This window comes from Oryzias latipes, chromosome 24, assembly GCF_002234675.1.
Source record: "Oryzias latipes chromosome 24, ASM223467v1".
Classification (NCBI taxonomy): Eukaryota; Metazoa; Chordata; class Actinopteri; order Beloniformes; family Adrianichthyidae; genus Oryzias; species Oryzias latipes.
In genome coordinates this window covers 13,622,857-13,644,473 of record NC_019882.2, presented here as the reverse complement: position 1 = coordinate 13,644,473, position 21,617 = coordinate 13,622,857, and the positions used below count along the sequence as shown (strand labels likewise).

At 42.0% G+C, this 21,617-nt stretch overlaps 1 protein-coding gene across 4 annotated transcripts in view; it reads left to right on the top strand.

Annotated features, from left to right (window-relative positions):
* disp1 (dispatched RND transporter family member 1) overlaps nt 1-21,617 on the top strand; it is a 63,166-nt gene extending 41,549 nt beyond the window's left edge. For all 4 annotated transcript variants that reach the window (XM_011491773.3, XM_020714852.2, XM_011491772.3 and 1 more), the window contains 9 exons: nt 3,297-3,991; nt 15,138-15,167; nt 15,549-15,672; nt 15,789-15,916; nt 17,031-17,125; nt 17,216-17,313; nt 17,395-18,984; nt 19,065-19,328; nt 19,447-21,617. In XM_011491773.3, the coding sequence (XP_011490075.1) occupies nt 3,339-3,991; nt 15,138-15,167; nt 15,549-15,672; nt 15,789-15,916; nt 17,031-17,125; nt 17,216-17,313; nt 17,395-18,984; nt 19,065-19,328; nt 19,447-21,186 (4,722 nt within the window). In that variant the 5' untranslated portion in view covers nt 3,297-3,338 and the 3' untranslated portion in view covers nt 21,187-21,617. The remainder of the gene's footprint in view (nt 1-3,296; nt 3,992-15,137; nt 15,168-15,548; nt 15,673-15,788; nt 15,917-17,030; nt 17,126-17,215; nt 17,314-17,394; nt 18,985-19,064; nt 19,329-19,446) is intronic.

Below are 21,617 nucleotides of genomic sequence, written 5' to 3'. Positions count from 1 at the left end.
CTGCTTTTTATTTCCTCATTTACTTGCTACACTTTGTTAAAAGTATTTAAGATCCTGTTTGGTTTACTGTATCTGGGCTCAACTATCACTTTCTCTGCTTCTGAATCACTTGTTTAATCCATTCTGTTCTAGTTTTGTGCTTTTATTTTGAAGAAAAGACACAAGGCCCAGCTTGTGTCCGCACAGAAGTATCACCTCCATGTCAATGGTGTGGATTGGTGCACACAGAACTGAGGCTGAATTCCAGTGGATGCCAACATCATGAAAAATCGTTTCATTTTACACAAGAACTGCTTTCAGTTTTCTTCTCCTCAAATGCTCCTGCTTCCTTTGAGTGCTTTTGAGTCATTACAGGGTTTTTTTGACAGCTTTTTGTGAACCCCAGACTTATGACTTCATCTGGGCGCTCTGCTATTCTGAACTCTTCAGGCTCTGGAGTTCCTCCTCCTCCTCCTCCTCTCCTCCCTGCATTTTATTTTCCCCAGCCCCGGCCTCTCTGCCACCTCTGACCCCACCGGGCTCTCAGGCTCATATTTCGCCACTCACTCATGTTCAGGTGTCACATCGGTTGAATAAGTCGCATGTCTCAAGTCCGATTCCTTTGGATGAAGGAACTAGCAAGTGTGACACATTGCTTAAAGCTGAACTGAAGGCTCATCTGTTTCACAAAATGACATTTTTGACTGTTAGTTTAAAATAAAACCCCATATTTGTGCACAGCTGCCTTTGACAGTTTCATTAGATGACCGTGTTTTATTGGAATCATTAAACTTAAACAAAATCCCTTAAGCTCCACATACATTTGTATAAGCTGGACTTAAATCTTGAATCTTTCTTAAGTGGCTGCTTGGCTTTACGACAGAACACAAACGGGTCATATTTTATTCGATATTGACACATACCAGAGCACTAAAGTTACCGGCAGTAAAGTCTGCAGCATCTGAGTCCGTTTCCATGTCATCAACTTCCAGTTTGCGTGATGCCATCACAGATAACACATTTTCTTCTTTCAGTGTCTTCACACTGACCCTCGCATAGGAGAAGCATTTTTTGATAAAAAAAATTACATTTTAACAAAGGACTGTGCAGTTATTTTTCCCTGCTAGTCTGATACCTCAAGGATTAAAAGTATAGACCTTTTGTTGAGTGCTTTTAGTTTGAAAAGTTAGTTTAAAATATTGGAAGTTGTCATTTGCTTTAAAAAGTAGTTATTTGATATACATTTTTAAAACTACTTGGGGAAAAATTCAGCACCTTTTTAACGGTTTACGTTTTTTAAATTCCCACTCCGATCATATTTTCACCTGTTGTAAAAACGTACCAGTGGTCTTTTTATATCATTATGCCGATTTTAGAAGGGGAGCCAGTTTAGCTCGTGCTGGTTTGCGGCGCCTTCCGTCCGTGACACCAGGGTTCAAATCCGGGCTGCTCCCTATTCCCTTCTCTGCTTCTGTGCCGGTCCCAAGCCTGGCTAAATTGAGAGGGTTGAGTCAGGAAGGGCATCCGGCATAAAGCATTGCCAAGTTAACCATACAACTCATCCTCGAAAGAGAGGTTGTTTCGCTGTGGCGACCCCTGATGGGAAAAGCCGAAAGAGAAAGAATATGCCGATTTTCTGCAGAGCTGCAGTAGTTCATTAGAAATTTGCCTCTAAATTGCAGATGGGACCGTTGGCACGGAGCAACTCCATGCCACAAGAACATTTGAAAGACATGCTAGCCATTGGAGAGGCTCTTCAAACGTCTTCGTTGTTTATTTTCAAAAGATTTTATTAACATTTAAAAAAGAACTTTAAATTTTTCTAAATGAAATAATCTCTGTGATTTATTTTTAACTTGATTAAATCACTTCTATAGCAGTTTACATTGTCAAAAAACATGTTAGTGTCTCCCAACATTTGACATATCTATTATTGATTACATCTGTAAATGTGTGTATATGTAACATTTTCAGTTTGCAATTTCAAAACGTTACAGTGAAACTGGTGCTATTAAAAAAGTTCGATGTGCAGATCACACATGTGCAGCAGACCTCACAGTTTACAGTATAAAGTACATCCTAATGCCAAATCACCACCAGGAGAATAAAAGGAGCAGATTTTAAAAACTGCATTCATGTGCTCAGCAAGATTTTGTTTTTCCCACCTGACATATGGAGGAATCAAAAAAATATTTATATGATTGAGAAAAACTAATTTTCTAAAATGTTGCTCCTATTTCAAATGGGATTACCATTTCTTCTTTTATGCTATCAGATTAAGTTCTTCTTAGTCCCTAACCTTAACACCCTCCCCCCAAAAAAGAAAAAGAATTACAGATTGTAACAATCCATCAAATGCAATCTGCCTCAATTGGCTCAGTCCTGAAGCATCTGACACCCAGATTTTCCACATCAGCATCTTTGATTCCAGAAAATATTGTCATGCAAACAATGACAATAAAATGTTTGTTGTTGTTGTTTTAGTGTAGATTTCTCTTATTTATTCAATCATAACTTTTTAACTTAAAATAGGCAAATAAGTCATTATTGACATTTGCATTAACAGCTCTTTTTGTCAGTGTGCCTAAACAACAATTATGATTATTTTATTTTCAGCAGTTAAAACACCATTCATAATTTTTTTTCTTCTTTTATCAAAGCAAACTGTGACATTTTGCATCTCAGAGGAAAGAAAATACAAATAACTTTGCATAGGAAAAAACTTTTGAAGTGAATTTTCTAAAAAAAAAAAAGGAAATGAAAAAACCCACTTAGTTTATAAGAAATCTTTCTTTCCTCTTGCTCTGATGACTTTCCCTGTCTTGTTTGTATTCTTTAGAACATTTTCCTTCTAGGCTTACTGGTAGGTGAGTTTATTCCCTAATAAAGTCCAGCCAATTGGAAATTGTATTCTCCAGTGGGAGGTAATTCTCAATACTAATACCACTATAATGTTTGTCAAAAAGCAATCAAATAGCATCCAGAAATTGGGGGAGAAAAAAAAGTTTTTGCTCTCACAACTCATTAAAAGTCATGGTAATACTCATTTGAATAAACTCCACCAACACTATCATTTCATAACGACTGTGTGGTTTATATTTGTGGAGCTCCTCTAGCCAAGAAGCAGTTATATTTTGGCTCTCTGTTCCTGCTGGGACTCCACAAACTCACCGCCTGCAGCCAAGAATTAATGCAGCACACAGCTCCACATATGCGGTTCGGGCCTCTTATGTGCACTGTGGTTGTGTGTGGATTAAAGAAACAAGAGGGATTGTTTCTTAAATGTGTTTCTGTATTTTTTTCCTTGTTTTCCTCAGAGGAGGGGGTTGTGTTGGTGCCAGGCTCACTGGCAGAGAACCATGGCCTTGAGCGATGCAAGTGGGGACCCTTTGGCCATCGGCTGCAGAAACCAACATGCTCTTATTGTCAAAGAAAACCCTCCCTCGGGCACCAGCACAGCAGTCGGCAGCAGTCCGGACCCAGTCACAGTTGCTTCTAGTCCTGACGACCCTCCAGTTGAAGGAGGTGAAGACGCCACGGGTTTGGCCGAAGCCCAAATATTGATGCAGAAGTCACAAACTGTCCAGAGAGCCGACAGACCATGTCAAAACGGCGGCGTACTCAAACAGAACGGCGCTTCAAGGAGGCTCACGTCATCACCCTCTTCCTTCCCTGCTCCAGACACCAAAAGAGGGGTCGGCCATCACTATTCCTCCCCAACACGTTCAACTCCTCTCCAGCCCGTCTCCTGCCAACACTGCCACCTCCACTCCACCCTGTGCTGCCCCTGCGGCCAGCAGGATTGCCCAATTTTCAAAAGCCTGAGCCCGGGTTCAGGCTCCAGCCACGGTCCTGGTCCCGGGTCCCACCCGGGAACCGCTTCGTGCTGCTGCCTGTCTGCCTGCACCTACTGTCATCTGCATCCTCATCACCCATCGCCACAGCTCTCTCTGCATCACCACCAGCGCTGGCAGGAGCACCTCCAGAGCCAAACACAAGCACCAGGTATCAGGTAGGTTCTCCTCGTCAGTCTTGATCCCAGGTTTTTAAAAAGATAGACTGATGCTAGGAAGCGGTGCAAATCTCGCAAACCTTGCTGTAGCCCTATTCACAGCTCTATTCCCATATAAGTCGTATAATTCTAGCAGGGCATAAATATCAGTTATTAATATCCCCTCCATGATCAACGGTTGGTACTTCCGTGAATTAAAATGGACACCATCCATACATCACCAGCAAATCACTCCCTGATTGGACAAAGTTCGACCTGGTTTAACTTTAAACGTGCGTTCAGTGATCGTGTGTTTTTTATGGAGAGCCCAAAGCCTGCAAAGCGACATGTGAGGGTTTTGTGCACAGAATCCCGAAACATGCAATGCTACAGACTTTTCATTGAAAGTGGGTGGTTGGTGGCAGTGTGAACATAGCTTAAGAGCTAAACTCTTTTTTTTTTTTAAATCACATGAAGGATCTTTTACGTTAATTACGTAGAACAATATGTAGAATTTAGAACTGAAAACATAAAAATTATTAGATTTACTCATTGGGGATGTGATGTGTCTGAATTTGATGTGGATTTCCACTCTACAAGATTTTTCATCCTTATACTTCAAAAATAAAAAGGGTGGAATGTAAAATTTCTACATAAACATGTGTTGCTTCATTCTCCTTTACTGAAATCAAGATTTGTCAGCCCCCTGTACTGTAAGTTTTAATAGAAAGATCAACATTGCGTGTGGCGTTGAGCAATGACGGCTGTGCAGCTGTAGCGGGTGTACGCATTAAACCCTGGGAGGGCAAATGGAAGGAAAATGAGATTTAGTTGCCTTCATTTAAACACATTCAATGGCCTCTGCGGTTTCTCCTCCTCCTCCCTCTTTTACTTTTAGCTTTTTTTTCCTTTCTCAGTTTTCTTACTCTGTTAACACTCATTCGGTCTTTGTTTACCCCTTTCACAACCCCCCCCTCTGTCTCCCATTCCACATCAGAAAAGAGAGCAGATGTTGGGTCTCCACTGCTGACCCCCCCCCCCCCTTTTTTTTTTTTTTAAAGTTTAATTTACTAAATTGGGGTTCCTCTTGTTTGGCGACGACAGGTTTGAATTATAGCGCCTGGGTCTGTTCCAGAACTACATCTCTAGCCTTCTCGCTCTTCCTGTATGGCGGTGTTTTGTGTCTCAGTGTCAGATCAAGAGATTAGACGCAGGAAATGCTATACCTGTTAGAGCGAAGCTGCAGTTTGTGCTCCAAACTGCAGAAGTAGGGCTTTTCTCTACTCCGCCCCTTCTCCAGTGAAGCTTTGGTCACATTTAAATATATTTTCCGCGCTCACACAAACCACTTAACCATACACTGATAATAGTCTTGATAATTTCAGGGCATGAAAATGGTGTCGGATATCGGCTTGATCAGCCTCAGGGCTGTGATCTGCCAGATTAGTTGAGGGATTACGCCTGTGATTGCCGCACTCTTATGTATGTCTCTTTCACACAAAGGGATAAGTCCTATTAGCTCTTTAGGGAGACCTTTTAATGCGCGTTTCACAACGGGGGGGAGGTTTGATGTTACTATTTTTGACTTCAAAAACCATTAATCTGTTTAAGATGAATTGTATTTCCTAACTATTTCTATTTGGAGAATGATTGAAAGGCTTTTGGGTTTGTGTTTGACATGGCACAGCTCAAGAAAGAATAATCTGCCCACTCCTTATTTAGATTACTTCTTATTTCCACATGGTTTCATGTTTTTTTGTATGTTTCACATTGCGAGTTTGTCTTTACGGCTTTTTTTGTGTGTTCTTGAGGAGCAGTAGATGTCTGCAGCTACGATAACCGAGTCATCTTCTTTCATGCCAGCAGTTCTAAAGGCTGCAGGTGAAAGCCTTCCAGCCCCTACTTACTCACAGCGCTCCAGCTAGGCGGTCCCATCCCAACAGTCAATTTGATTACTCACTCGTAAACTCCTATTACTGTCGGTGCCCAAACAAAGCTAACCCAAACGTTGATACAGTAAGGGAAATCGGTCACTCTTTCTATTATGTCTTATGCTGCGTTTACACCGGGCTTGTGACACGCCTTCAGCAACGCACTAAACGTGCATTCTTGAACATGCATTTAGCATGTGGTGTTCACACTGGACTATCACTACCCCGATACTAGCTTATCTACCTACAGTTTGAAGACGCTTGGTCTGAAATGTTAAAGCGGTGCCAATCTTGCTCCAGGCTTTTTCTTTCAAAGCTTTATTCCGATGTACAAAAGACTTGCTATCATATAATTCTAGCCAGGCACATACCATAGTTATTCATTTTTCCTCTACGATCAATTTTCAAACGGTATCCGGGAATTGAAAAGGACGTTATCATACAACATTGCCAAATCCGAGTCCCTGATTGGTCAAAGTTCAACTGGTTTAACTTTGAACGTGGATTCAGTGGCCGCACGCTTTGTGGCCTGAAAGCGGTCATAAAAACACACATAGAGACACGTGAACACCAGAGTTTTGAACGCGAAGACCTGAAACTCGCATATACGTGCGTTTACATAGACTTTACTGGAAGTGGTAGCTGGAATGTGTGTTGCAGAGGGCGCAACGTTAAGGTGTCAAGGCTGTAGACTGATCGATGAGCCCATGAGCGAAAATATTAATGCACATATTTTTTTACCACGGTCATGCTGCGAGCTACAGGTCATAGTGAACACTTATACAACAGGTAAGTAAGGGTGGTGTAGAGACACAGGGATGTTGTACAGATTTTCCTTTTTTTTAATGCCCCCCCAAACCTTGCAGACTGTGCAATGAATAAGTGCTGTTCACATGATAATTGCAAGCTCTTTTTCCCGTTCAGGCTTGCCAATATTTCACCCACATACAGCCTAGATGTAGCCGTAAGGGCAGTTATGAATAAGGTCTTATTAACAACTAGAGTGTGGCGTAACGGCATTGTAAGACAGCATCACCTGTGTGTCATAAATGCTTCCACTTCATATCACCCTTGTGAAAACTTGTACTTACCACACAACAGCTCTATATTCCATTTTCAATTATTCTCATGGAACTGCAAGACACACCTGCACTCCCTTTAAGATGCACCTTGAGCCGGTCGGTCATCTCTACAACCCGACACGGTTTCTGGACAACCCCAAAAGCTCACAGCACCCATAGGACTGCAAATGACTATAACTATAGCTTTAAGAATCATCACGGCTCTTGCACACGGCAATACTGTCACAATCTTGTCACAAACGGCACACTGGCGGCCAGTGACTAGTGATCAAAGCTGCCAAAAGAGCTGTACTTTGGAACCAGAAGTACCTACAGACGCCCCATAGTTATTCATTGTGAAAGATAAGATAAGATGAGATAAGATAAGATGAGATAGATAAAGATACTTTATTGATCCCAGCTTGGGAAATTGGGTTGCTGTAGCGTCCGCGTTAGGCTCAAAGATACAAACACACAAACAATGGCTGACAACAGAACAATTAATCTGAAGTGTGAAGTAAGTCACCCCAAGTCAGAGTAGTGGAGAAATGGTTACAACTCAATTTGCTGCTTGCATAAAGAGTAATTAGTTGTTAATTGTAGCCGTTTCACACCTCACTGCTGGTAAAAGAGGATAAGTTTTTGGAAGAAAAGGTTTTACCGCAGCTCTTTAGTTTGAGGTTCTACAGTGCAAGCAGTGCAGAGTTGGGAGCTGTGTCTTTAGGAAATAAGTGTAAACACATTATTTGTAGCCTCAGGGCACCTGAGGTTCAGCCAACCTGCTCCTACCTGCACTGATGACCCCAGTAGAGTCGGTAGAGTCGCAGAGGAGCAGGCTGACACTCAGGCATCCAGGGTCATGCAGTGTTTAACCTCCCTAATTTACACTGTAGGTAAATGTCCCCCCCGAACAGTCTGTGTTGTTTATGGCAACCATGAATTTAGTTTAGATTCTTGTCAGATAACAAACATTTTTGCTGCTCACTCCTACTCATGCCGTGTCTGCAACAAGGTCAGCTTTATAAATCTGAGTTAGTTCAAATGTTGTTTTATTTGTTTGCAATTGATGTTTCGGTTGCTGTGATACCGAATGGCTGGATGGGAACGGCTGCCAAGAGCAGAGGTGTTCAGTATGCGGCGTTTTGCAGATTTATTGCGATAGATTGTTTCTCAAATGTTTCGGCCAAAGTGTTTGGCCTCTTTTGGTTCATTGATGTCACTTTTCATTTGAAGAACAATCTCACTTTTGAATTGTTTCCCTAACAAGTTTGCTGCAATGGTAACCGAATATACAGAGATCTATTCCCATCCAATATTTTCATCTATAATTTCGTATATGCTACATTTATTAGAAATGGCCCTCAAAAAAGAGGATTATCTGAGGAAAAGAGGTTTATATTGATGGAAAAACAGGTTATTATTAGATTCTACTTAACTTATAGCTTTAAAGAAAAAGTACACCAAGAACAAGTTTGTGGTCTCCCTTGTCTACCTATAAACTTTAGGGCTGGGGAATGTTAATTGGGTGGCGAATGTTTAATTATTAATTTAATTGGGTTAAATTAAATGAGATTAACAATTCACAGATTGAACCACAATTCTTACTGTTTAATATCAAATTAAAACTAATCGAAATTATTAAAATTAATAGAATTATTATTAATAATTATTAATAGTTGCTATATGTTTATGTATGAATTGTAGTCATACGAGCTAAAACATTTCTAAAGATCCCGAATCGACAATCGAGTCGCAAATAACTGTACTCAAATTTTTGGGAAAAGATTGTGAATATCCAATTGTCATTTAATTCTTTTTTATTTGACCTTTATTTTACCAGGAAGTTCAAGTTTCAAGTGAGACAAGATCTCTTTTTCAAGGGAGAACTGAGCTGAAAGGCTCATGCAACCCTAAAAGAGTTTGTGGCTTTGCCCCTCTAGCAAATTTGGAATTATTTTTTTTTAGGAAAAAAAAAGACGAAGGATTCATTTTTGATAGACATACTACATGTCTATTTACAAATAGTAGTGCACAACTTTGATTCCCCCCCCCCCCCCCTTTTCTAATTTGACTTTTACTGCTGAATCTTTTTCTGCGTTTTCCTTAATTCTCGTACATGCATGATTTCTATTGCTTTTAGAGTCATTTTATGTGGATGTTCCATTTTTGCGTATTTAATTTGCGCAGACTATTGCTTCTTATATTATCATACGTTTTCATCTTTCTTCTTTCTGAGGATGATGCAAAGCCAATAAAGATGGCGAACAGAGATCAAAGACGGACACTTTTCCATAAAGAGGGATCAAAGACTGATGTGAGCACGACGCTGTCATAATTGCTCTTGAGCAGCCAGCCAAGCCTCAGCTGGGTACAAAGGTTCAGCTGCTCCAGGCTTCTTAAGATTATCACTGCACTTTGTAGTGGATAAACTAATGCATATGTCCTGAATGTTGTAAAATAGTATTTAGATGATCTGTTGTAGAAAAAAAAAAATTCTCAATAAACGATTAACTGACTGGTTGCATGTAGTTGTATATGCTGAGAAAGGTTATAGTATTGGTCCAAACCTACTTTTTATTCTTTTAATATTTAAAATGGTTTTAGAAATTTAAATATAACCTTTTAATAGTCTGTTACTTATCAATACACCTGTAGCCACTTGGGGCGCCCACGACCTCCTGAATTGAAGTGCCTCTGATAACAGCAGTGCAGGCTGGAGTGAGCCCATCCAGAACAGCCAGCTGCCATTTGAGATTACATAAGCCGTGCTTTGAAAGCTGTTCTGCTTTTGTGCCAAAGTGCAGATTTTCTATTTTATTTATTTATTTATTTTGAGATGTGGGAGTTCTAAACGCAAAGAGAAATACTGCGCTCTTTAATTTAGGAAGTGAAAAAGACCAATTTTGACAATTACCACAAGTAACTCACTTCACATTAGATGCGGGTCACTTGTCCACCATAAATGTGGTTACTTGCCGGCAGCAATTATTGGGCTGTAAAAGAGCCAGGAAAGCCTTCAAAGCAGCTGGTTCAGGGATAAAACAGGTGTGTGGGTCAACGTTTGGTTGAAAAAAAAGTCTCTATATACCCTTAACTTGATGGAAAGGCTTATTCGAGGACTACTGTCCTTTCAAAGCTCAAGAACTGTTTTTTATACCATTTTTACTAGGAAAAAAGTAATAGGGTTATTTTTTCCTCATTTTCTTTCAAAATATAAACTTTTTAAAAACCAACTCCTACCATCTTTTGATCTATTTTCAATGCGTTCCCTGTGTTTTTAATTATGATTATGGCCTTATTAGCCCAAATTATAAAACCTGTGTTGTTTTGAAGGACATAGTCTCTGCAGGGCGGCAGGGGTTCAGTAAAAATGTGTGTATATATACATATATGTGTGTCTGTGTTTGTTTTTTTTCTGTAGACTCTTCTGGGAACCATTTGTGACACTTTAAAGGGTAAAGATTCACTCAATGTTCGTTGAACATGCTCTGTAACAGTCCGGCTGCTGCACATATCTGTAAGCTTTGCGTAGAAGGAGGTGGCGGCCTGCAGCCGTGGATTAAGACGTCACATGGATTGACGGGAGTGATTGCCGTTTGGCCCTTGAATGGCCTGTTGGCCCTGGAATCTTTTCTCGCCCATATTTCACAGCGAGGAATGCGAGGCGGTGACAGGTGCAGACAGAAAAGGCCATGTTTACCAGCGGATGCACTCGTCCCAAATACGTTTGCATGCACACAACAGAAGAGAACACATGTCGCTTTCTGTTTTTCTGCTGCAAAAAAAACCTTAAGGCACCAGTTGTTTAGGACCCTTTTTTTGTCTGTTTGGATGTAAACATTTAGCATATATAAACTTGAAGTAATTTAGTTTTAAGAAATTATGGATATTTTTGTGTTTTTTTTGTTAAGAAAAAATGCAGTTTGTTAAAAAAAGGTGTTGCTACAGGTCTTTCATGGGACAAGGAAAATTAGGGGGTCTAAATCCATGATTGAGAACCTTTTCGAGTTCCAGGACATCATTATCTCTAAAAGTCTGTTCTCAACTGTGGAAAATCCGACCATCACTGCCAGAAACTGCAGGATTATGCTTGGAATGACGATCCTTCATTGATTGCTGATATAAAGTGACGTATAGCAGAGTCTTCAGCTTTTCGTTTTTTGGCAGCCTTGCCTCTTTTCCAATAGTCAACTTTTGTTTGCTCCATAACTTTGAGCGAGTGTAGCTGGGTGATGCCGTTTCGAAGGTTTATTTTATTTTGCTCTGTTTTCATTACTCGTGTTTATTTGATGCTTACAGTGAGTGCACATTCATTCCAGTAGCAAAATTCCACAGAAGAAAAAAGCTTTCAGAAGAAAACGGCTTCTGATGATGGAAGACACATATAAGGAAAAATTAAGCTCAAAATTGCATTTGTAAGTATTTCTTCATTCAAATCCTTGAGAATAAGAAAAACTGCCGTTTGAAAAGGCTTGTAATTGTGACGTTGAAACTACAATTGGCAGGCCACAAGCTCCATGCTTTGCTGCAATCTGCTGCATCCACTGTCAGACAAATAGATCCATGCATGTCCTTCTTTTCCTTTTCTGACATCTGCCTTAAAACTGCACGGCTGGATGGCTCCAATATTGCTCGCCATTTTTTATGCACCGGTAATGTGAGTTTGGGAGTGTTGAGGGGCTGTAAGATAGCAGGAGAGCGCTTAAACAGATGGATAATGGGAAATGACGAGCAGCTTAAACTACACCAACGATCCCATTCACAACTCTGAGGCAAATATCTACTGAACTCCTGCTGCTCTGGATAAACTATGTCCTGGAAAATACGTTATTGATTTTCGACTAAAAAAGGCATAATCATAATCAAAAGACCACTGGGAACACTTTGAAAATGGCTTAAAATATGATCAGACTAAGAGTTCTCTTCATGTGAGGGAAGATTGGTACCAGTAATTTGGAGACTGGTGTAGCGCCTTCAAAAATCTGGATTTTGTACCTGTCTATTATGGTGAAGCAGGAGTTGAACTCTTTAATTTATATTGAAAAGTGTTGGGCTGTGATTTTGAGACTGAACAGCTAGGGGCAGACATGCTGGAGAATATTATAACACTTGTCTGGCCTGGAAACACCTCAATATCCCCAAAAGATCATGAAGAAATCCGATGAACAGATGAGCATATTTCTCAGTCCTTGATGGGTCTTTGGGTTGTATCAGGTGGATCAACTGCCAGTGCGGCGTTATCAAGTCCAGTTTTTGCTGTCAGTGGGATGAAAGTAGCATCAAGCCTTTTTTGCAGCTATAGACCTTTAATTGCATGTAGGGTTCCAGCTAGACACTAATAAGGCTGAGGTATACCCAGCAGCCTGATGCTTGACATAAATTGCTCTTGCTTTGACGTGAGAGTCTCATTCATGAAGTATTTACTCACCCATCTGTTGACGGTTAACCTTCAACCCCTGGCGCTCACTAACCAGAGCAACCAGTGGCTTTGATTTGGTCAGAAGATGCCCCATTTAGTGTATTCAGTTACTGTGCTGAATTGGCTATTCCAGAAGTCCAGAATTGGTTCTTTTACCAAGCACAGTTCCAAACTGAAGAAACTGTTTGGCATTTGCAGCTTCCAGGAGCCTCTCTGCTTCCCTCCTCTGTCAGTGTGGTGTTGAGTGAGCGGCTGGTAGTCTGTGTTTACTTTCTTAATTAGCCCAGTGATCCAGAAACACTCTCCCTCTTGTACATGGAATAAGACCAAAAGTTCATACAAGGGCAACGAAAAAAAGAAAATAAGAGGAAGCAGAGAGGAGGAGTAGAAGGAGATTTGGATGGAGATGTAGGATTCAGCATTAGATGCTTCAGTTTGCTTTGGAGGCATCGAGATCAGAGAGCTGTAAAGGAAACCCGACACGGTAGGTTGTCATCTGTCTGAATTTAGAGCTTCATCAGTCAACAGGAGCTTTCTGACACTAACCGCCGGCCGACCCACCTTTCCAGAGTGGCCTTGTACACCCTCCTTTTATTTTGTAAAGCAGAACTCTGCAAAATCTCTAGTTTCTTTTGGCTTCGCTTATTTTCCAGTCCAAGTTTTATCACGCAGGATAAATAGTTGTTATCGAGTCGACGTGCTCTTGATTTATTTCAGCTTTGTCATTTAAAAGTCTACAGGTGAGCTGCTTTGCACGTCTTTTCGGCCAGCCAAAAATACATCCAGATTGCCGAGCAAAATTCAAAACAGACCTCTGAGCAGACAAATAGATATGCCTGACAGCTCTCTTATGAATTTGTTCCAAGTATTTCCAATAACTCCACTCCTCCACTTTTGGGCCATATCTCTTTCCCTGAGATCTGCACTTCAAGGCCATACATGGAAAGCCAGGAGGCAGGGCTCGGTGCAGAGAATTACATTAGCAATGCAGAATTTTCCTTTGGCTTTCAGTTCAAAGTCATGCGAGTGAACATGTTTTTTTTTAACTAGTTACCTGCACCAGGTTACAAATAAAAGGGGGACAAATTCCACTATGTTATAAAATAAAAATTACCGGTAATCAATTGATTTTGGTGGCTGCGTGTTATATTTCTAGGTTGAGCCCCTCTAAGTCCCACTCCAATCCTCTTCACTTTATGAAGCGTTCCCAGTGTTTTTTTAATCATGATTATGACGTATTTAGCCACAAAGCAAAAAACCTGTGTCGTTTTCTAGGACATAGTTTCTGCAGGGCGGCAGAAGTTCATTAGAATTTTTGTGGGCGGGACCCCGTTGCTGAAAACTCCTTGTTCGCACCCTCCTGCTAGTTTACAGCCCCTCATACCCCCAACCTAGCATTATTGGGGCTAGCAAAATGTCGAGGAATATTGGACTATCCAGCCATACAGTTTTGAGCCAAATGCAACTCGGACGAGGAAAACTAAGACGTTAATGGATCTAGTCTTCTACAAGTTGGTTTATTCAAACTGAACGCAGCAGGGAGCTTGTGTCCCGCGCAGCGTATTTTCTACAAAACAAATACGATCTTTACACACTGCTTTTTTTCATCTGCTCCTGATTCACTGATTTGAATAAAGAAATACTCAGAAATGCATTTTTTTTTTTTTTGGGATCATCAGAGAAATGACACAAGAACACGTTAAAAACACAGATTTCAATTGAGTGGATCTTTAAACCTGAACCATTTGACTGGTTAAGAGTAAAAGTTTAATTTCTCTATTAGCTTATCAATCCCACGCCACTCAACATTCCGTTTTGCTTCCCGTTACTCCTGATTGTAACAATCCCTCTAACTTTTTTGTTTTTCTTATTTAACCAAAATATTTTTTATATCTTGATCTGAAACCGTTATTTCCTTATAAGGTCGTCTTTGAAACCTCTTTAATTTCAGCATCAGCAAGCATTCCAGATCTGTGCACTCGTGACAGTCGGCTGCTGCTCTTGTGTGTCATTGCTCCCCTCATGGACGCTGTCGTAACGTCTTTATCCCAGATCTCTTATCTCCCAAAGCCCTGCTATGATCAGGTATCCGTATCCGATTCCCCCCGCTGTTTCCTCCTCTCCCGCCCTAACCTCCTTTCCACTTTTTCTGCTCTCGGCATACCGGACGCTCCCCCGCCGCTCTAAGGAGGAGCTGACGAGAAATCCAGATAAATGCGGAGCAGCTGAAGAACTTTGTGTACACATGTGTTTAGGTCACCCCCTTATACTTTTAAAAGATAAAAAAAAAAGTCTTATTGGAGACTCTTAAATCGATCAAAAGTTAATTTTCTGCTGTTTTAGGGGCAAAATAATAATTTCATGAGTTTTGGGTCCTGTGAAAGGTAATAAATGCCACTGGGCTTTTTACAGCTAAGACTGACACTTTCTTCACATGGTGGGTCCAAAGCTGCTATAAGGATCTGTCTCTGTCCATGGTAGCTACTATACTATACTATTTTTTCTTGTACATAAGATTGTCCCATTCCACCTATATGCATTTTAGAAGTGATGTAGAAAACGTTACCTAAAAGTGTTGTGACATGTATTTGGTGTTTTTGAATGTTTTCACTGGTCCTGAACCAAAGGAAAAACTGAAATAAATCTTAGCTCGTGCTTATTTGAAAGTCTCTGCAGTTCAGATTCTGATTGGCTGTTGCTTTGGCTGCAAAATGTAAACCTGATTTATCTCCTTCTTTTTGTCTTTTTTTTTTTAGCCCTGCAAGGCCTTTTCGATTCCCCAAAAGGTAAGAGCGGCCAAAAAAACGTCTCCGCTGTCGATGTTCTGCATTGCACAGCTCTCCTCCTCCCTTTATTCCTGTCATCCATCCATCACTGCTCTCCGTAAGCCATCATTCCTCAGCAGTGAGTCATGATAATTACAGAAGGGAGATGTGCGTCTGCTTCTTTGTACTTAGTTAGTAAGTAGCTTTTTGGATCATCTCTTCTTATTAAGAGAGGTTTGAAAGCCAAAATCAGAGACTTTTATTTTGCACAGGGAAAGTTGATGGATGGAGGATTTGTCCCCCCCCAATGCTGTATAGTCTTTTTTATTTCCTGATATTATCACGGATCCTGTTTCGTCTTTAGTACTTTTAGTAACTGGATGTCTGCAAATCTTTTTGCAGCTATGCTGAGCTCATAGCAGATTGGCCAGTGGTTGTGCTGGGGGTGTGCACAGTGCTCATTGTGGTCTGTGCGCTTGTGGGCATCCTGGTGCCTGATCTGCCCGATTTCTCCGACCCACTTCTGGTGAGTTATAGAAATAAACATGAGGGGAACATTGTGAAGTGTTAAAGAAAACCCCAAATACTAAACTTTTTTAAACATTGCGCTTACTCAGTGTTGTTTCTGTCTCTGTATGAAAGGGTTTTGAGCCACGAGGGACTGCGATCGGTCAGAGACTGGTTACCTGGAACAATATGGTGAAGAACACAGGCTATAAAGCCACACTGGCCAACTATCCCTTCAAATATGCAGATGAACAGGCCAAAAGGTAAACTTACCCACAAATGTTTTTTTGATTTCCTACTTTACCTTTTTTTTTTTTTTACTACTAAACAAGTTCAGGCTTCAACTCTTGGTCCCACTTGTGGGTTTTTTGTGGGTTTTCCAATTTTATTTCAGCAGGATCAACAACAGACGGCAGTGATGAAGTTTGATGTGGTGATAAGACTAGTGTTTTTTTTTTTGAGGGGTGGACTAAAGGATAATGATGACAGACAGGCTGAGAAGTCTGAATCCCTTCGTGAAAGACAAGGGGAACAAGGCAGAGATTTGTCCACCGCCAGAGGGATCCCATTCACTGTCCCAAGGGGGAGATTCCTGTCTATCTGGGACCGCATTCACTGATAAATGCCAGTAATTTGTTCAATCACTGGAACATTTATTAGCATTGTGGTATTTGTACTTATTTTTACAGCATCAACTTACTTTAGATTTTTTTTTTTACTGAAAAGAATAAATTCCAATAAGAAAATTTTTAAATGACGGTGGTGCAGTGGGAGAGCGGTCAACCTCTGATTGGAATATTGCAAGTCCAGTTCCTGCACTGCCCGCCCATGTGTCGAAATGTCCTTGGGCAAGACAATAAACCCCACTTTGCTCCTGGTGATCATAGAATGATATAATGGGTGATCATCATAGGTTGGCATCAATGTTCGGCAGTGGAGCCAACATCATTGTGTGAATGGGACTATGAATATAAAGCACTTTGGGCCTTCTAAGAAGGTAATAAAGCGCTATATAAGTATACCACTTTTTTTGCTGGTGGTTGGTTTCACATGTGAGACAAACAGCAGCTTTTACACCGGCCAAGCATCTCTTCCTTCCCCCTTCTTGTCCTCCGTGTCTACAATTGATTCCGCCATCTTCCTGCTATATAAAAAAAATCAATTTCATTTTAAAAATTATATATAAAACAGTACTTCTTCAACTTTTTCTGAAACATGTTGTTCTTGGATTTGATATTTAGATTTTTATTATGTTGGCATTAAAAATGTCTTATTGGATTGCACATACAGAGCCAGAGGGATACATTTTTCCCCTGTAAAACCCCAAAAGAGACACAACTTTAGACATTCACTTGAGCTCTACCTGTTCCATTGTAGTCACCAAGAAACCAGGTGGCCGGAGGATCATTTGGACCGAGAGAAACGGCATGCGGAGTGGGACTTTAGGAAAGAGTTCTTCTGCGATGTTCCAGGTACCATCAAGACTTTTAAGTTAAGATGATTAGTGTTTTTGTCCTTGTTTCGTTTGTTTAAGAAATCAACTGCTGGTTTTCTATCTTCAGCCGATAGTTATTCTAGGCTGGTGTTCACATCTGCCCAAGGGAAAAATCTGTGGAATATTCAGGCCATTAAGTCAATGTGTAATCAAGACGACGCCAGAGTAAGTAGATGCAAGTTATCTATTAGCCTTTTTATGCTTATTTAATCAAATGTATATTCTTATTTCGTTTTTTTTTTTAAGGTACGGTCCCACCGTGACTATTGCAATCTTTGTCAGCGCCTTAACAACGATTCCTGCTGTCCAAGCTGGACTCTTGGTAATTACATAGCTGTCCTCACCAACAGATCGTCCTGTCAAAAAATCACAGAACGGGACGTATCTCACACTCTTAAGATCCTACGCTCATGTTCCAAGTTCTACCATAATGGCACCCTAGGCCCTGACTGTTGGGACATGACGCTACCGCGGAAAGATCAACTGAAATGTGGTGGCGTGCCTCGAAAGTGCACGAAATACAATGCCGTCTACCAGATTCTTCACTTTTTGGTGGACAAAGACTTTCTCAGCCCCAAGAGCCTGGAGAATCCTCCTCTTGTGCTCAAGCACAGCATGCTCTTCTCCCCTACAGAGAAAGGGAAGTCCATGATGAACATTTACCTGGACAATTTTGAGAATGGGAACTCTTCCGATGGCATCACCACCATCGCAGGTATCGAATTTGGAATAAAGCATGACCTCTTTCAGGACTACCTCCTCACAGACACGGTGTACCCTGCCATAGCCATAGGGATTGTATTACTGGTCATGTGTGTTTACACACGCTCAATTTTTATAACCCTTATGACCATAATCGCCATCATAAGTTCACTGATTGTATCTTACTTTCTGTACCGAATGGTCTTCAACTTTGAGTTCTTCCCCTTCATGAACCTCACCGCCCTCATCATCCTTGTTGGCATTGGTGCGGATGACGCCTTTGTGCTTTGTGACGTTTGGAACTATGCTAAATTTGGCAAGCCCCATTCTGACCTGACAGAGACGGTCAGTATAACTCTGCACCACGCTGCCCTCTCTATGTTTGTCACCAGCTTCACCACGGCTGCTGCTTTTTATGCCAATTATGTGAGCAACATTACTGCCATACGATGCTTTGGCGTCTACGCAGGCACTGCCATTTTGGTCAACTATATCCTCATGGTGACGTGGCTTCCTGCTGTGGTTGTGCTACATGAACGCTATCTTCCAAACATGGTAACCTGTTCAAAACCTTCACACCAGGAACAAAGCTGCTGTTCTCGGATGTTGTGGAATACCCTTTGCCAGAAGGCCAGCAAATGCCTGTTTACGGTCTCTGATGCATCGAGGATCTTCTTTGAGAAGGTCCTACCTTGCATTGTTATCAAATTGCGATACCTGTGGCTCCTCTGGTTCCTAGCCATCACAGTCGGTGGGGCATACGTTGTTTGCATAAACCCAAAGATCAAGCTGCCATCCTTGGAGTTAGCAGAGTTTCAAGTGTTCCGCTCATCACACCCTTTCGAGCGCTACGATGCAGAGTACAAAAAACTCTTCATGTTTGAGAGAGTTCATAACGGCGAGGACCTTCACATGCCTATCACGATCATTTGGGGCGTCAGTCCTGTGGACAACGGAGACCCCCTGAACCCTAAAAACAAGGGAAAGCTGGTGCTTGATAAGAGTTTTAACATAGCTAGCCCAGCCTCTCAACTGTGGATCCTCAACTTTTGCCAGAAGCTGAGGAACCAGAGCTTCATCTTCCAGTCAAAGGAGCAGGACTTCACTAGCTGTTTCATCGAAACTTTTAAAAAGGTCAGTCCAGTGTATTAAATGTGTGCAAAACTGACCTTGTTTCCTTGATGAAATCGGCTTCATTCTGTTATTTTCAACAGTGGATGGAGAACCAGGATTGCGACGAAGCCTCTGTATACCCGTGCTGCAGTCAGACCACTTTCCCATACAAGCAAGAGGTTTTTGAATTGTGCATCAAGAGAGCCATTATGGAGCTGGACCGGAGTACAAGCTACCACCTAGACAGCATGACTCCTGGGCCTCGATTTGACATAAATGACACCATCAGGGCAATTGTTTTAGAGTTCCAGAGTACCTACCTCTTTACACTGGCCTACGAAAAGATGTACCAGTTTTATCGAGAGGTAAGGCTTATAGGATTCAACTTTTTAGTGTTCATCACCGTGCACTACTTCAGTGTCGCTTTCAGGCGGCTTCTGCCTCAAATAATTTTAGGTTTTTGTTTTTCTCTTTCTGTTTTAGGTGGACACCTGGATCAAAGAGGAGCTTCGCAGTGCTCCGGTTGGCCTTAGCGATGGTTGGTTCGTCAGCAACCTGGAGTTCTATGACCTTCAAGACAGCCTTTCAGATGGGACTCTGGTTGCCATGGCACTGTCAGTGGCTGTGGCCTTCAGCGTCATGCTGCTAACCACCTGGAATATCATCATCAGCCTTTATGCCATCCTGTCGATTGCAGGGACCATATTTGTCACCGTTGGCTCACTGGTGCTTCTAGGCTGGGAGTTGAACGTCTTGGAGTCTGTCACTATCTCTGTTGCTGTAGGCCTCTCTGTGGACTTCTCCGTCCACTATGGTGTTGCCTACAGACTCGCTCCAGAACCCGACCGTGAGGGAAAAGTCATTTTTTCTCTGAGTCGAATGGGCTCCGCCATCGCCATGGCAGCTGTGACCACGTTTGTTGCTGGTGCTATGATGATGCCCTCCACTGTACTAGCTTATACCCAGCTGGGCACCTTTATGATGCTGATCATGTGCATCAGCTGGGCCTTTGCTACCTTCTTCTTTCAGTGTATGTGCCGATGCCTGGGGCCACAAGGCTCCTGTGGCCAGATACCCCTTCCCAAAAAGCTGCAGTGCCCAGCTTTTTCTGAAGTCACGTCTACAGAGCCCCCAACCCAAGAGAAGAGCTTTGGCTTGGGAAAATATCAGATAGATTCTCGAATCAAAGAGGTGGAGCAATATGAGCTGGAGCCCCTGGCATCTGCTCAGAGAGCTGAAGATAAACCCCAAGAAGAGCCAGAGCTGAGCAGTCGGCTCTACAACGGAGTTCCCCCTCATCACACTGCGCCTATCCCTCACGTCCACCATAGGAGCTCTGAAACTGGCAGAAGTGGCCAAGAGAACGGCCAAGCTGGCCAGCCGTTTAGGTGCAAGTACTCTCAAAACATGAACTGTAGCTGCACGGATCCTTACCACCTGCTTCAGCAGTGGACCCCCTGCTCCTGTGCTCCCCAAGATCCACTGTCTTGCACTGGCAATCCGCATCTCCTCCCCCTCACTTTAAATGGCCCAAGCAAACAAAACCCCGCCCTCTTACCATCCAACTGTGACCCAGTCCTTGCTCACATGGAGTGCCATGTCCATTATGTCCCCTGTCCTTACACCCACTTACATAACTGCTCCCAAGGAAGATTACTGACTTCTAAACAAGGGCCTGCCCAAGCCTGCCAGCTCAGGAAGTACTGCATCCAATCCTCAAATCTGCAAGCCACTTCAGCCAGAGAACAGAGATGTATAGCTTCAGCTGTGGGCCAAGATATAAGCCCAAGGTCAGGACAAGAGTCAAGCTCAGAGACTTCAAAAGAAAATGACCGTTCTGGCAGCTGCCAAAATATACTCGCCAAGGGTGTGAGACAAGCCCAAAAGGAGAGTCTTGTATCACAAGAAACCTGCCAGGAAAAGCACAGAGTAGACAACCACCGTCATGCTGAAAGTCCTTTGTCCTCCACACAGACGCACATTGATGGTAAAACCCCTGGAAACCAGGAGAACCAAGAATGCATTCCCACCACACAGGAGCAGTGTGGGAAAAGGTGCAAGCAGATCCCAAAAGGAGAGTCACCCACCTCTCCAAAGAAACTCTCTTGTTTTAACAGGACGTTAAAAGTGAAGTGCAGTTCTGCTTCTGAAGCTCATGTGCCAAAAAATGAAGCCAGCATGCCTCTACCTGCAGCTATTCCTTCCCCTGAAAGCATATGCTGACTATAAGTTAACATTTTAGAGTGCGGTCATTCATGGTGTACGACAGAGGTACTACTTTTTTTTTTTTTTTAAAGCACAGACCCATAATTTACAATGTTTCTGCTTGTTTTGAACACACAACACTAAGCCTTAACTGTTTACAATGACATGATGTTGCCACAGCTGTATCAGGTGGAAGAAATCAATGCTCTTCTGAGAAAGATGCATCCATTTATAAAGAAATTTCTCACTTAGGTGTTAAGCCTATTCAAACAGCAGCTATTTGCACCAAAATAAAGTCTTACGGTGTTGAAATGTGCACTTAAACGTTGAGACATCACCTCAACCCAGCCGTGTTGCCATTTTTCACAGGGTGATACAGACGTTCATCACTGTGCAGTTGCCTCAAATGGAAGCTGGACTATCTGATTAAAATGTCTTGTGAACATCCT